At 40.1% G+C, this 16,400-nt stretch overlaps 1 protein-coding gene across 15 annotated transcripts in view; it reads right to left on the reverse strand.

The window, feature by feature from the left end:
- The window catches only part of MEIOB (meiosis specific with OB-fold), a 42,223-nt gene that overhangs the window by 18,792 nt on the left and 7,031 nt on the right, over nt 1-16,400 (reverse strand). For 9 of the 15 annotated variants that reach the window (XR_011252733.1, XR_011252728.1, XR_011252731.1 and 6 more), the window contains 7 exons: nt 16,116-16,173; nt 11,876-12,007; nt 10,076-10,148; nt 6,386-6,581; nt 4,059-4,159; nt 3,121-3,173; nt 2,937-3,032 (listed from right to left, as the gene is read on the reverse strand). Coding sequence is in view for 2 of the 15 variants with exons in the window: in XM_069570493.1 (XP_069426594.1) it covers nt 2,937-3,032; nt 3,121-3,173; nt 4,059-4,159; nt 6,386-6,581; nt 10,076-10,148; nt 11,876-12,007; nt 16,116-16,173 (709 nt within the window). In the remaining 13 variants the exon portion in view is untranslated. The remainder of the gene's footprint in view (nt 1-2,936; nt 3,033-3,120; nt 3,174-4,058; nt 4,160-6,385; nt 6,582-10,075; nt 10,149-11,875; nt 12,008-16,115; nt 16,174-16,400) is intronic. The other 6 variants (XR_011252735.1, XR_011252732.1, XR_011252739.1 and 3 more) reach the window with 1 other exon arrangement.

Consider the following 16,400-nt stretch of genomic DNA (forward strand, 5'->3'; position numbering starts at 1 on the left):
CTGATCACTTTTTAAATAACCGTGAATGATCCAAAACTATTTTTTAATGGTAAAAAGTGAAGACATATAAGAATACCACAAATAGAATATTACAAAGCCATTAACAATGTGATGGGGTTCTCTATTAACACAGAGAGATGTATAGCAGATTTCATGAGTTTAAAGAGCAGTTTACAAAACATTTCATACCATTTCCTTTGATTTTAAAAAGACATGAGCAAAATTATCTGGAAGAATATATATCGAAGAAATGATTATTTCTTATAAGATGAAGAATTTATAGTTGATCATTGTTTTCTTTTTTATGCTTTTATATATTTTCTGAATTTTGTATGTATTTCTTCTCTCATCAGAAAAAAATTGTTAAGGTTATTTGAAGAGCTTATTCTTCAAATGGGACATGAATGTTCTCTGGGATAGTCAGATAATGTGCCAGAAGGCATGAATCTGATTTTGAAAAGGCGCTGTCTGACTCTGATACCCTTCAACCCCAAGCCCCAACCTCCAACATCTGCTTGTCTTCCAGCCTTCCCCCAAACATTCTGCAAGCCATCCTGCTGATGTCAGACCCCCTGACACCCCTGGACAGAGTCAGGGTTTCTTTCTCCTCACCCTGTTGTACCACAAGTCTTATCACTGTTGCTTCTTTCCCAGAACTAGACCAGAATCCCAGACAGGGGGTTTGTCTTTTCATTTCTGTACTTCCAGTGTCTGATATACTGACTATCCTTCCATCCATTTCAGCGTCCATCCTCTCAGGTACTTCCTTGTTCCAGAAAGCGTTTAAATTACCTCACTAGTTGGTAAATAAAAGGCATTCACTAAATATTTGTAAATTAATGAGAATCTTGGGGCAGAAACTGGTAGGAAGGGTGGGGTGTGGCACTGCTGTCAAGATCTTTAAAGACAACAGGTCCATCCCGGACTGTCTGTGGGAGGACAGAAATTCTTCCTCCCACATCTGACCACCAAACCATTTAGAGATTCTTAATTTCCATGTGGCATGTGTAACCCAGGAAATTAGAAATAAGGCTGATTTTTAAAAGCATATTGAAATTTATACACCCTTATACATATTTTCCTTGTATTCATCTCCTTAATAATAAGTAAGGCATTTATTCTAATTATGTTGGCATTGCTCAAACACTTTGACATTTCCCTTCTGAATCTGTTTTCAGAGCCAAATGCACAATATCCTTCGAATCTGTCTCTTTAACTTAATCTTGAGGTTTCGAGACAATTAGTACTATCAAGCTCGATAACCTTTTCCATCAAACAATCCCAACTGTCTTTTAGAAATTTTCCCAGAACAAATTTACCCTTAGAGGATGGAGACTCTGTCACTGATGTTATTGAAAGCACTAAAAATAGCCTATTAGTATTATTATATTATTAAAAATAAGAAACCATAGTACCCTTCTCAAAAGAAAAAAAAAAGAATTGAACAGACCATGGTTGTGTCACGACCAATGTAAAAGAAGTCACTGCAATCCTTTTAGAACTTAGATAATGTCACTGCCTGGCTCCCCTTCCTGCAGAGTAGAAGGCAGCCTGTACAGCCTTCCGATCACCTCCATTTCTTCTCTGACCTCAACCCCTTCTCCTGCCCTGCTCCTTCAGCTCCAGCCACACTGGCCGCAGAGCCTCTGTACTGGCTGGCTCCTCTGCCCAGTGTGCTCTTTTCCCATGGGTAACACCACTGCACAACCCCACCCCACAACTGTCTTTGCTCAGATGCCACCCTCTCACTGAGCCTACCTGACCACTCTATGTAAACATGCAACCTGCCCTACACACACCATGGCATTCTGGACCCTCCCAACCCTGTTCTCTTTTACTTCTCGATCATTTCAAATTCCATAATTTGGATGCGTTATCCTAATTGTTCATTCTCTGTTTCCCCGCTGCTAGGATGTGAGCTCCGTGAGCAGGAGAGATATCTGTGTTTGGTCACTGGACCCAGAACAGTGCTCAGCACACAGCACGTGTGTAGCAGATGAGAGTTAAACAAGAACAAATCAATGAGTGCAGGAGAGATATCTGTGTTCGGTCACTGGACCCAGAACGGTGCTCAGCACATAGCACGTGTGTAGTAGATGAGAGTTAAACAAGAACAAATCAATGAGTGCCATATCACCTCCCATGATACTGCTTTCAAGGAGACAATATTTCTGCAGTAGATGAGCAAGATCTAATTACTGGTATTAAAACACAGTCTTGCTATTTTACACCATATCTCATAATAATTTCACTTCTAAAAATTCTGATAATGGTTTGGTCAAAGACATAAAATTGCTTTATAGTTCTCAGTCACTGTTACTGCTTTGTCATGAATCAGTAGAGTGAGCGCATAGTTAAAATGATACTTGCTACCTTTATATTCTCTTAAGACTTTTGAAGGATTATTCATCTCTGGGACCTCTGTGCTCTCCTGGGGTGCTGAGTGGGCCTTCCTCTCTGGGCTACAAGCAACCTCAGGATGCATCAGGGCACCCCCTCCTCTCCCCAGTCCTACTCCCCTCATTTCACGCTGGGACAAACTGTAACCACTTCACAACCACTCACAGTGATGAACTAAGTATCACATGATGATATTACATACATATTCTCCATGCTCCAGCACTAAATTACTTGAATGCAGTGAAATCAGATTTATTTTTAAATGGTCAATAATTTAGGTTAATCAACGGCATTGATCTCTCAAAATTAACACAAGGGATAATGCTTTACAAATGAGTCTGGCTTTTCACATTCCTTTTGTAAATATATCAAAGATATAGTTCACTGTAAGTTTTAAAAGTCATATAAGGCAGCTTTTCACTTTTAACTCAAATGAAATCCAAGCTTCATTTTCATTCTTAAATATACTGTACAAATATTGGAATACATGATATAGTCATTTCCAAAGGGATTAAAAGTTTCAGATAGCTTTTTACCTGGATTAGTTGTAATAATGGTTTTTGAGATCACAGTTGCTGTCATGCTGTTCCGAAATTTGTCAAAACTTATCCTTACATCTGCAGCAAATATTACTGTTTGGGGAAAAAGCCATTTTAAAATTATTACACTAGAGGATAAAAAATTACAAATATTGAACACAATCACTGAAGTACGCAATACCTGTTCCTTGTGGCACCCAGCTCTGTGCAAGTAGAATAGATTCACTATCCCAACTGCATGTGTAAAAAAAGAAGTGACAAAAATCAAATACATTAGAAAACACTGACAGTGACCATGTTATTTATCAGAAAAAGGATGTCTTAATGGCTGAGGTTAATAATCCCCCATGTGGTCCAAGGCACAAGGAAAGGTCTTGGTTTTTCCCGCATTTTTAAGGGCTACTCTGCCGATTTCACAGAAAATTTAACACCTATGGAAAGCATTCCTTCAGCACATCCATCTCTAACAACTTCTGCTCCTTCCATTTCCTCTTTTCCTATAACCCAGGTCACTCCACACTAGTTAGAATTGAGTAACTACAAGTCTAAAAATTGCGAAGTCACTCTTTCATGCCATTAAGGGATTATCCCCATAATGGATAAACTGCTTGAGGAACCTGATGGATTGAAGGTCTGTTTCAAATTCAATCTTGAGTCTAAACAACACCATAGTATTCCCTGGGATGCTTCAGGGTGCAGCCCTGCCCCACATCTGACACACTGGGAGCCCCCACAGAATCCAATTTGTGACAAAACTTGCTTCTTCACCCATCTTCCCATGGCCTGGCTCCAGAGTACCACCTAATGGATCACAGAAAGTCTGCCTTGTTCTTTATCAATGGGACTTAGTAAATGATCATTTGTTACAAAAGAGTATGATAGTAAGTAAGTTACTATAGAATCCAACTATGAGATCCCATGCCCTCAGAAGATTTCATTTTAAGGTAATCATAGACTGTAATGACTGGACACACAAGAGGAAGGTTTATTTTTAATACCATTTCCTCCTATCATCACTCCTCTCCTGATATGACATTCATCACCTCTTGATGAGATGAAAATGTTCTGACTTAGCGATAATAGCACAGATTTCAGTTTGGAACAGATGTGGGGAGTTACCATATCATTGCAAAAGAAGACTCTGTCTCATCGTAGAGTTTAACTTCACACCTCTGGCCTTTTCTTCGGTCTGAAGTTGTAAAGTATTTTGGCTCTCCAACCTTAGAAATGGAAGGAAATGGTTACTCTTCTTCACCTATAGCTGTAGAGGTACTTAAATATTTGTTGATGGAAATACTCAAATGTTTACCTTTTAAACAACAGATTAGAAATATCAAAATAGTGAGACTCACTAATATGTATTTAAAAGCATCTTCTATCTCTAGACTAGGTATATTTAAGTTGAAAGGTACACACTTTGATTGAAGAGAGACACATACATATGTGCTTCAAAGACTGTGGGACCTTTTCAAGGTGTCAGAACAAACACTCCATGACAGGCCCCCTGGGTGACAGCTGTGTGGACTCACTGAGGGTAGAAGATTTCTTTCAATGTCTGTGTGTCCCTAAGGCTTAGCATAGGGCCCACATGGAGCTCAGTGATTGGATGGATTCGCCTCTCCAGGCATCTTGCTGGCCCAGGTACAGGTTATCAATAACCACATTGCTGCCTTCTTAGGCATCAGCTGGAAGAACCACATGAGGGATAATAATGGGAATGTGTGTTGATATACTGTCTGATTCAGTCCACACTGTGGTGTAAGAGAATTCAGGGTGGAGGTGAACTCAGGGGCCCCTTTGTGCCCTCAGGGAGTTCGCAAATGGACCAGCAGGCACCTCTGATGGCTACATAGCAATGGCTCAAGCACAGACAGTCAGCTGCCTCCTGTGCACTACCTCCATGATCTGTTGTCAGGACTGAGCTCCACGGGAAGGGGCTGGAGAAAGAGTCACAGCTGCCCACGGAGGAGAAAGTTACAGAGTCAGAGGAAAGAACAGCCTGTCACACCAAGCAAGGAAGCGACATGAAAAGGAGCTTTAAAGGGAAGAAACCTAAGTAGAGGTGAGACAGAAGAAAGAACAAGTTAAATAAAAATGTAAAGAAAAGGAAATATAAGAGGGATGGAAGCAAAATGGGAGAAGAAAGGCATGAAAATGAAATAATATAATCCTATGAAAGACTCAAAGAGTAGAGGCCGGAAGTGGGAGATGGAAAAAGCTGTTGCAGGGTTTTGTTTATTTGTTTGTTTTAATTTATTTGGTTGCACCAGGTCTTAGTGGCAACATGCGGAATCTTCATTGCGGCGAGATCTAATTCTCTGACCAGGGATTGAACCTGGGCCCCTGCACTGAAAGTGTGGAGTCTTAACCACTGGACCACCAGGGAAGTCCCATGCAGGTTTTATATTCATACTGAGTTTTAGAAAATTTTTGCTACATTGTAATACAATGGCATTACATAGAATTTCAGAGAAATTGAGAGATCATATTCTGCCTTTAAGTAAGATGAACCTAAGTTGCCCAGAAAGGGATTTTTCCGATTGTCAAGATTGTCATGTAGGGTGTTTATTCCTCATTCCTGACTGACGCCAAGTGCTCACTGTGTGGCAGACACTGTGCTAGGCTCGGTTGGGGCGGTGCCTCTGTTGGCCTGTCATTGGGGTGATTGACACTCTTGCAGTTATTTAACATGGAAATGCAATTAGCAAGTACTTACAACATTAACTACAAGTATCTAAATCTATTTCCCTCCCTTCCCCAGCCCACCCCCACCCCCCCCCACCCCCACCCCCGGTTATCATCATTTTGTATACTGAAGAACTGTTCTTGCTCTTTTATTTTCATTTGTGTACTTTATTTTGTGGAAATTTGCTCCCTGTCAAGTGACTCTATTCTGTCCAATGGAGTTCAAAACTTGCTGTAATTGCTAAGAGGGAGGTGTGGATGCAAAAGGTGGTGAGACAGTCCTTGGAACCCCAAGGACTATAGTTCTGCCCCGGTTTCTGGCACCGATAGCTGACAGGGCCACTATCATAGCACCCTGGGTTTTTCACTCTGTTCCCCATCTCAGGGCAGCTCTGAGAACATGCACTGAATTAATTCCTTGATTTATTCAACATATACTCTTTAAAAGAACTTCCTGGAGATCGTCAAGTCAATGAATTTACTCTTTCTATTCATGCCTTGGTTTGACTGAAGTATGAAAAGCTCTCATATAGTTAGTGAATCATTTATGACTGTGTGCTGCATTTAACATTCAAATACAATTTTATTTTGCTACTCATTCTCAGGTAAAATGCTCCTTTCCTTTAATTTTCTAAATTCAACTGAGGATGGATCAAGATATAGAGGAAATTTTACTTCAGTGATTATTACTTTCCAAACACAAATACTATGCTAGAACTCCCCCACCAAATTGAACTGGGCTTTGTTGGGGTTTAACTTACCGACCTCACAGCTGCAAGAACATTAATAATTTTCCCATCAAGACTGTGTCCATTCGCAACAATGTCACCCAGTGAATAATAATCACAAGACTCTTTAACAGGTAAATATATCAAAGAAAGTAACTTGGCATCCACTTCGTAACTGGAACAGAGTTTTACCGTTGAGTGATTCTCACTGAGCAATAGTTTATAATTGCTAAATTGTAAAAACACACACACAAAGTTAATATCAAATGATTTCTAACAGAAAAATATTTCAAAGTTCACAGTTAAATTTTGGTTGTAATTTAAACTATATTTAAAAAACTATATTAAGATATATACTTTTCACTCTTAAAAACATTGAAAAACTGTAAAATACTTTCTGTATAAAATCTATTTCCATTAAGAAAATGTTTTAAAGACCAATTTGCTGCTTTGGGTGCTTATTGTAGCATGTGGGATCCTTGTTGCAGCACATGGGCTTAGTTGTCCCACTGCATGTGGGATCTTTGTTTCCCGATCAGGGATTGAACCTGCATCCACAACATTTGAAGGTGGATTCTTAACCAGTGGACCGCCGGGGAAGTCCCCTTAGAAACCTTCAAAAACTGTAAAATACTTTTTGTATAAAATCTATTTTCATTAAGAAAATATTTTAAAGACCAATTTGTGTCTGAGTTTCAAGCACACTAATAGTCTAATCTCGCCCAATAAACTGAATTTCAGTTTCTTCCTTTGTAAAAAAATTTTTTAAAAAAAGGATGTAAAAGCACTCTAAAACATTGTGTGTTAGGGGGAGGTTGAGTCCCATCTCTGTGACACTGAATGTGCCACCTACATGCTTTCCTGACCTCTTCGGAGTTCTGTGGGCTTCCCTGATAGCTCAGTTCGTAAAGCATTAGCCTGCAGTGCAGGAGACCCCAGTTCGATTCCTGGGTCGGGAAGATCCACTGGAAGGGATAGACTACCCACTCCAGTATTCTTGGGCTTCCCTTGTGGCTCAGCTGGTAAAGAATCTGCCTGCAATGTGGGAGACCTGGGTTTGATCCCTGGGTTAGAAAGATCCCCTGGAGAAGGGAAATGATACCCACTCCAGTGTTCTGGCCTGGAGAGTTCCATGAACTATACAGGGCTGCAAAGAGTCAGATACAACTGAGCGACTTTCACTTTCGGAGCTCTGTAGGAGCAGATGCACCTTATGCACACGCTGAACTTGAGGTGCTCTTCCCTTTGGCCAATCAGCTTCCAAGTGTGCTCCACGGAGCCTCTTTCTTACCTTCTATTCCAGCCACCCCTGCCTCATCCCCTGCTACTGCCTTAGGTGTTTACCTCATAACTTCCTACCCAAATTACTGTCTTGTCTCCTAAGCTTTATTCCCCTACAGTTGGTCCTCCTCAGGTAGCCAAAGTGACCTTCTAAATCATGAATATGAATACCTTATTTCCCCATTCAAAGATCTTCTGGGTTGATACAAAAAGCAAAGCTGTCTATGAAGGGTCTCCACTTCCCACTCTTGCTTCTTCTGCTGTTCCCCTACCTATACTCCAGCCACATCAGATTCCGAGGCTAAGAAACTATTATTTTAGAGGGGAAAAAAAGTTGAATATCAACAGTTTCATGAGATTTAGACGACTAACTGTTCTGGGAAAGGCCAGGAGATTTTGTGTTTGTACCCTCTGTCAGGAGTGTTCCCCTTCACTCACGCCTTCGCTCCACAAACACTTCCTGAGAGCCAACTATGTGCTAGACCACAATCCAGGCCCCGGGGGATAAGTGGTGAGGAAGACAGACAATGACTTATGACCTCACAGTGCTCACATGCGCAAGAGGGAGACAGACAAGAACAATTCATCAAATGATCCAGGCTTGCGATCAGTATTACATGCTAAGTTGCTTCAGTCATGTCTGACTTTTTCCAATCCCATGAACTGTAGCCTGCCAGGCTCCTCTGTCCATGGGATTTTCCCAGGCAAGAATACTGGAGTGGGTTGCCATTTCCTTCTCCAGGGGATCTTCCTGACCCAGGGATTGAACCCACGTCTCTTGTGTCTCTTGCACTGGCAGGCAGGTTCTTTACCACTAGCGCCACCATTATGATGGTGCCTATAACCCTGTGTACAGGACTAAGTCCTAGTAATGGGAACTGGATGTGCTACTACAGAATAGATATGGAAGACCTAAGGAGATGACATTTAAGCTAACACTTGAGTGAAAAGTGAAAGTCACTCAGTCGTGTCAGATTTTGCAACCCCATGGACTATACAGTCCATGGAATTCTCCAGGCCAGAATACTGGAGTGGGTATTGTTTCCCTTCTCCAGGGGACCTTCCCAACCCAGGGATCGAACCCAGGTCTCCTGCATTGCAGGTGGATTTTTTACCAGCTGAGCCACAAAGGAAGCCCAATACTTGAGTGAGGAGAAGAGCAAATAAGACTGTTCTCTGCAGAGGGAAATGAACATGCCATGCTGTTAGCTCAGAATGAGCCAGGATGTTCACAAAGTAAGGACTCTCCATGTGGCTGCAGAGAAATAAGGCCTGTAAGATGAGGTCAAAAGGTGTGCAGGTGCGTGTAGTAGAGACTGCTGTGCCCACCTGAGCCCTTCACCAGCTACACCCTCTCTCTAGATCTGCCCTCAGCCAGAAGTACCTCCATAGGAGCATGGGCAGACTTTAGCCAATAACCTGTAAACTCAGGGTACCAGCCCAGGCCCCTTTCTTCAGAGGGTAGCACTCTGAGCACTGATACTCCGGAGCTCCCACCTGGGTCAGGACGAGGTGGGGTTCCTGCTGAACCTGCCTCTTTGACATCCCTTCCTCCCTCACAGCTGTCTTTCCAGGTTGCTTCTGAGAGCTCTCCCTCAACAAACCATCTGCACAGAAGTCTTCTCTGAACTCTGCTTCCCGGAAACCTGAACTAAGAGAGTAAGGCATGTGAAGAGAGTCATAAACTGAGATGTAAAATGGATATATGACTTCTAAGATTTATCTTTTCATTTTTCAGGTTTAATGTGACTAGAGTCAAATTTCTGTAAATCTAAGAATGATGAGAAGTGAAGTGAAGTGTTAGTCGCTCAGTCATGTCTGACTCTTTGCAACCCCATGGACTGGGGCTCACCAGGCTTTTTTGTCCATGGGATTCTCCAGGCAAGAATATTGGGGTAGGTGCCATTTCCTTCTCCAGGAGATCTTCCTGACCCAGGGATCAAAACTCGGGTCTCCTGCATTGCAGGCAGACTCTTTACCATGTGAGCCACCAGGGAAGAATGAGAATCAAAATATTAAAAATAAAGTCATTTTTTATGTGATCCTATGTCAAGGTAAATTATTTCATAATCAAAGATAAATACTGTGTGGCAGAATTAAACTCTGAATGTTCAACCTAAAGTACACACATCTTTAGTAAGTGAAAAAAGTGAAAGTGTTAGTCACTGGGTCGTGTCCGACTCTTTACGACCCCATGGACTGTAGCCTGCCAGACTTCTCTGTGATTGGAATTATCCAGGGAAGAATACTGGAGTGGGAAGCCACTGCCTTCACCAGGGATCTTCCCGACCCAGGGATAGAACCCATGCATTGTAGGCAGATTCTTTACCATCTAAGCCACTAGGGAAGCCCCTACACCACTCCCAGCGAATCTGACACACACAAACCTATTAGTAATAATCATTCTGGCACAAAGGTTGTTGACCTCTGTACTAGATTTACCTAGGAGTTGCAGGACTGAACTTTTCTTCTCTTTCTAATTCCTTTGTTTGGATCAGAGGATTCTCAATTATCACTATAACAGAGGGGAAAATAAGATGCTATTACCAAAAAAGTAACAGGAGAAATTTAAAAAACAAGTGTACATAACAATGAACATTACAATACTATTTCGAATTTTGAGTTGCTGTTAATATCCTTCACAATTGTTTTCTTGTTTTGCTGTAAGCAATGGAATCCTAGTGTATGACCAATCAATTTGATCTCAGATGATACTTCTTATACTATGTGTTTAAATTCTGACATTTGACCTGCATTAATATTATTTTGTTAAAAAATATTACTTTGTTGATTAGTTATACAGAGCATTTGATGTGGTTACAACATACCCTGCTATAAAATGAACACTTAAATTGATCTTCACCCAATTCACAGTTGTTCTCAAAAACAATAGTAGTAGTTAGAAAGAGCAGTGCAAAATCTGGGTCCTGATTTGAAACCTACAACTTATCAGCTTTATGACTTAATATTTTTGGGTTTCCATCTCCTATGGTCTATGTTAGACATTTTGTGCTGCATTTTGTTAATTTCTCACACAACCATCCCTTTATTATCCCTTTTTCCACATGAAGAAATTGAAGTTCACAGAGGTTAAATAATTTTCTTGAGGTGTTATATCTAGAAAGTAGTAGAGTTAGAATTGTTTTGATTCAAAAATCTATAATCTTTTTACTCAGCCACACCAAACTCTTATTTACTTTTATAAGCACTGTCAGATTTACATCCTTACAATCCCTCATCTCACTCGTCCTGACAACAAGCATCAGTGTGGAATGCAGGTTACTATCGCATATATCTTCAGGTCTATGTTAGTGTTGTTCTGGCATGCATCCACAGATGCTTCTGCTTGTCCTGGGCCCTGAGATGTCTCCAGAGTTTTCTGTCTTCACAGGCCATATGTCCAATTACCTTATTATTCAGTTAGCAAGATACTATATAACCCTGAAAGTTAACAGTATGACTGGGTGCTGAGTAACCAGTATGGATAATAGGCTGCTAAATATTGCAAGATAGACAGGAATAGTTTAATTGTCTGTTGCTCTTTCTCTTTTTTCTGCCATGGAAGAGAGCTGATATACTGCTTTCTTGTTTATTGCATGAGGCTAGAGCTGTTATCTATTGAGTGACTAAGTTCTACACTTCATACCAGGCACACTATCTCATTTAAGACTGATAAGAATCTACTGGGTATTAATTCATAGTTGAGGCTCAACAAGATTATGAAATTTTCTCAAAGCCACTATGTAAATAAGTGTTAGTATTTGGATTTGAATCCAGAGCTACCTGTTCTCAAGGTCTTGTTCTTTTTAATATACTATACTGTACTATCACAGAGATACTGGGGTAGGTAGAGGATATGAAGATTTGCTATTTTAGACTAAAAATTTCTTAAAATTCCATCAAAAATTCATGTCATCTTTTATCAAAGTCTACTTAGCAGCTCTATTATATGTTTACAAAATGATATATGATCACAGTCACAAGAGGGACTGATGCAAAGTAAAATAGAAATAAACCAAAGATCAAAGAGCTCCTAGTAAAAGTATGTGATTATTCTGTTTGTGTTTCAACTAAATGCTGAATACCTTGTGTTATATTCTTAACACTTGATTTTTTCTGATAAGATTCTTGAGAATAAGAATTGTGTCTTATTTCATTCCAATGCCCTCAGTGTAGTTACCACAAACATGTCATGGGACTAATACTGTAACAGAAACAGTTCAAGAATCAGTGCCAACTTACCACACTCACCGACCCTAAAGCTGTCAGAAAGGGATCTGATATAATCTTCACTGCCCCAGGATGTTGCATTTACAAAATGGGTTGTTGAATCACGAATGGTGAAACTGAAAGTGTACCTTTCTGATCCAATATCTAAGGGAAAACCAAGGCTTTTATTTTTCAGATGAAAAGTTTTAATTTTAAACAAAGGTGATTATTATGATGCTAAGACACTCGAACACATGGTATAAAAAATTATTTCAGATATAAATTCTACAACAAGTTATGCTTTAAGAATGGCAAAGCTGCCAAGGTAGATAATTCACCTCACTGTGACCTATTTGTTCCCTTTCCCTAGTTACCTCTATATTCAGAGGGAAATAATATGTAGGTTTGAACCATCCTGATATTAGCTTATATTCTCCATTTCTCTCTTACTGTTGTTTTAACCTAAGTCATAATTCAGATCTAAATTATTTCAAAACAAATAAATGTGTGCTAGCTAAAAGATACCGAAAATAATAATAATAATAATAAATAAATAAAAGATACCACTAGGGGTCAGCAAGCACTTTTTTCCAGAATAAATTCCAAAATAAATTTCCTTATTGTTTTTGCTAATTAAACAAGTAATACAATGAATGGATAAAGATGCGGTACATATACAATCAGTCTGATTTTGGTGTTGACCATCTGATGATGCCCGTGTGTAGTGTGTTGAAAGTGTTAGTCATTCAGTCGAGTCTGACTTTTGGGGACCCCATGGACTAGAGCCCACCAGGCTCCTCTGTCCATAGAATTCTCCAGGCAAAAATACTGGAGATACAAAATACAAAAATAATGGAGAAGGGTTGTCATTCCCTTCTCCAGGGGATCTTCCCAACCCTGGGACTGAACCCAGGTCTCCCGCATTGCAGGCAAATTCTTTACCTTTTGAGCCACCAAGGAATCCCGTCCATGTATAGAATCAGCCATAAAAATAATGAGTTTTAGTCAGTTCTAGTGAAATGGGTGAACCTAGAGCCTATTAAACAGAGTGAAGTAAGTTTGAAAGAGAAAAACAAATATCGTATATTAACATATATGATGGAATCTAGAAAAGTGGCATTGCTTATCCCATTTGCAGGGAAGACATAGACGTAGAGAACGAACGTGTGGACACAGCTGGGGAAGAAGAGTGTGGGACAAACGGAGAAAGTGGTGTTGACACACAAACACTATCATGTGGAAAAACAGGTAGCAGGTAAGAAGCTGCTATTTACAGAGAGCCCAGCCTGGTGCTCTGTGATGACCTAGAGGGGTGAGATTGGGGGAGGGGAAGAAGCTCAAGATGGAGGGGATGTATGTATAACTATGGCTGATTCAAACTGTTGTATGGCAGAAATCAATATAATATTGTGAAGCAATTTTCCTTCAATTAATAAATAAAAAATTTTTTAAAAAGAAATACAAACAGCATGATACGGACACAGAAACAGACACACAGATCAGTGAAATAGGATAGAAAGCCTGGAAATAAACCCACACAATTACAGTCAATTAGTCTACAACAAAGGAGGCAAGAATATACAATGGCAAAAACACACTTTCTTCAATAAGTAGTTCTGGGAAAACTGAACAGTTACATGTAGAAGAGTGAAATTAGAACATTCTCTAATACCATATGCAAAAATAAATGCAAAATGGATTAATGACCTAAATGTAAGACCAGATATCATGAAACTCCTAGAGAAAAACATAGGCAGAACATACTTTGACATAAATTATAGCAATACTTTATTGGATCCATTCCTAAAACAAAGGCAGTAAAAGCAAAAAATAAGCAACTGGAAACTAAACTTAAATGCTTTTACACAGCAAAGGAAAAGATAACCTACTGAATGGGAAAAATTATTTGCAAATGATATGACCAACAGGGATCAATATTCAACATAAATCTTCAGCTCATACAACTCAACATAAAAAAAACCCTAACAATCCAATTTAAAAAACAGGAAGAACTGAATAGGCATTTTTTCCAAAGAGGAAATGCAGATGGCCAACAGGCACATGAAAAGATGCTCAACATCACTAATTACCAGGAAAATATAAATTAAAACCACAATGAGCTATTCCCTCACACCTGTCAGAATGACTATCATCATAAAGAATACAAATAGGGGCCTTCCTTCGTGGCTCAGTGGTAAAGAATCCACCTGCCAATGCAGGGGACATGGGTTCGATCCCTGGTCCAAGAAGATCCCAGATGTCGCATGGCAACTAAGCCTGGAGCCACAACTACTGAGCCCACCTGCTGCAACTACTGAAGTCCCACACCCTAGAGCTTGTGCCCGGCAACAAGAGAAGACACAGCGATGAGAAACCCGAGAATAGCAACTAGAGAAAGCAAAGAGTAGCCCTTGCTCACCACAACTGGAGAAAGCCTGTGCACAGCAACAAAGACCCAGCACAGCCAAAAATAAAATAGATAAATATATTACAATTTAAATCAAAAAAGAAATCTTCCTTTAAATATGGTGTAAATGTGTGTAATGCTCACTCAGTCATGTCTGACTCTTTGCAACCCTACAGACTGTGACGTGCCAGGTTCCTCTGTCCCTGGAATTCTCCAGGCAAGAATATTGGAGTGGGTAGCCATTCCCTTCTTCAGGGGATCCTTCTGACCCAGGGATTGAACCCAGGTCTACTGCATTGCAGACAGATTCTTTACCACTGAGCCACCAGGGAAGCCCACCTGTCACTATGCTGCTGCTGCTGCTGCTAAGTCACTTCAGTCGTGTCCGACTCTGTGTGACCCCATAGACGGCAGCCCACAAGGCTCCCCCGTCCCTGGGATTCTCCAGGCAAGAACACTGGAGTGGGTTGCCATTTCCTTCTCCAATCAATGAAAGCAAAAAGTGAAAGTGAAGTTGTTCAGTCGTGTCCGACTCTTAGCGACGCCATGGACTGCAGCCTACCAGGCTCCTCCGTCGATGGGATTTTCCAGGCAAGAGTACTGGAGTCGGGTGTCATTGCCTTCTCCGATCTTTCACTATACCACAAGTCAATTAACACAGCCACAATTACTCAGGTGATTCAAACAATTGTCTTCTGTCAAAATTACTGGCTGGCTGACTAGAGCTCTGATTCCCTCAAGCTGTATCAAAGGATTTATACCATACCCTTTAATAAAAAGCACTAACACTTTAGAAGCTAGTAATAGTGTATTGTTACTTTTGGCGTTCTATATTGTATCTCTGCCTGTAAACTACAGAAGTCTGAAGATCAGTTGATTTCACTTATTTGTTTTGGTCTCTGTTGCTGCACGCGGGACCTTCAGTCTTCCTCACAGCATGTGGGACCTAGGTTCTTGACTAGAGATCAAACATGGGCCCCCTGCATTGAGAGCTTGAAGTCTTAGCCACTGGACAGCTGGGAACAGCTGGGGAAATCCCTGAAGGTCAGTTGATTTTAAAAATCTGATTTTAGTCTTGGATTATGTTTCCATTGTCCTAAAACTATTGCACAGACAACTAAATAAGGACCACTAAAGCCAGACTTAACTGTATTTCCCACATATGAAAGATGATTTTTTTCCCTGAATCATTTAGTTCTTTGAATAAATACACAGATACTGCTGCATACTTCCCTCCCCCAACACTGTCCCAACATCCATGCTGGAAAACCTTCCTCCTACCACTTTCTGGTTTCTATGAGATTTACCTGTGTGCTTGTATCTGATACTGACAGTTTACATGGAGTTCCTACTCTATGTTACACACTCTTACATATACAAGCTCATGTAAGTCTCACCCCAGCTTTGTTTACCCTGATTCTGTGGCTCTACATAGGACAGACTCAGGGGTGAGCCCTGTCAATCAGGCTCCACGTCCATCCTCTTAGATGCTCTGATATCTGAGGATGATGAGAGAGACTACAACTTCTTTCTCCAGTCTTTACACTGGGTTTTGCACAATGGAGGCGCTCAGAAAATACACATTGATACACATTAATGACCTGATCAATTTAACTAGCTATTTTAATACTGTATACACAGCTTTTAAAGTTATGCTTTAGAAATATAAAATAAAACCATTAAAATGATTTTAATGCCCTCACACATGTGGCCTTAAATCAAGTACTTTACCATGCAATAGAGAACATGGCCATTGCTCTCAGGGAGTTAAACAGGCATGAGAAATTTAATCACTTAAATATACTTTGTTGTAGTCATAAGCCACAGTTGATGAAAAGTGAAGCAAAGAGTTAAATAGAACTCAGCTTTTTCTGTCTGGAAAGCCTTTGACATCTGTTTTTCCAATAACTATGCCGATTATTTTCTGAAAAACAAAAGGGTTATAGAAGAGTAATATTAAACACAGATGGAGATGGTAAATTTAATTTCATGGACTTGTTATATTTTACTGGCTCTAACAAACATTTTTGACTAGGAACCATTTAAATGTATTTATTCCAGACAAACATCTAAAAGAACTTCATAAATGTTCATTCTACAAGGAATAATACAAAGTAATAAGACAGTTAACTGCTATTACAAATATAATCA

Source organism: Ovis canadensis, chromosome 24 (genome assembly GCF_042477335.2).
Source record: "Ovis canadensis isolate MfBH-ARS-UI-01 breed Bighorn chromosome 24, ARS-UI_OviCan_v2, whole genome shotgun sequence".
Lineage (NCBI taxonomy): Eukaryota > Metazoa > Chordata > Mammalia > Artiodactyla > Bovidae > Ovis > Ovis canadensis.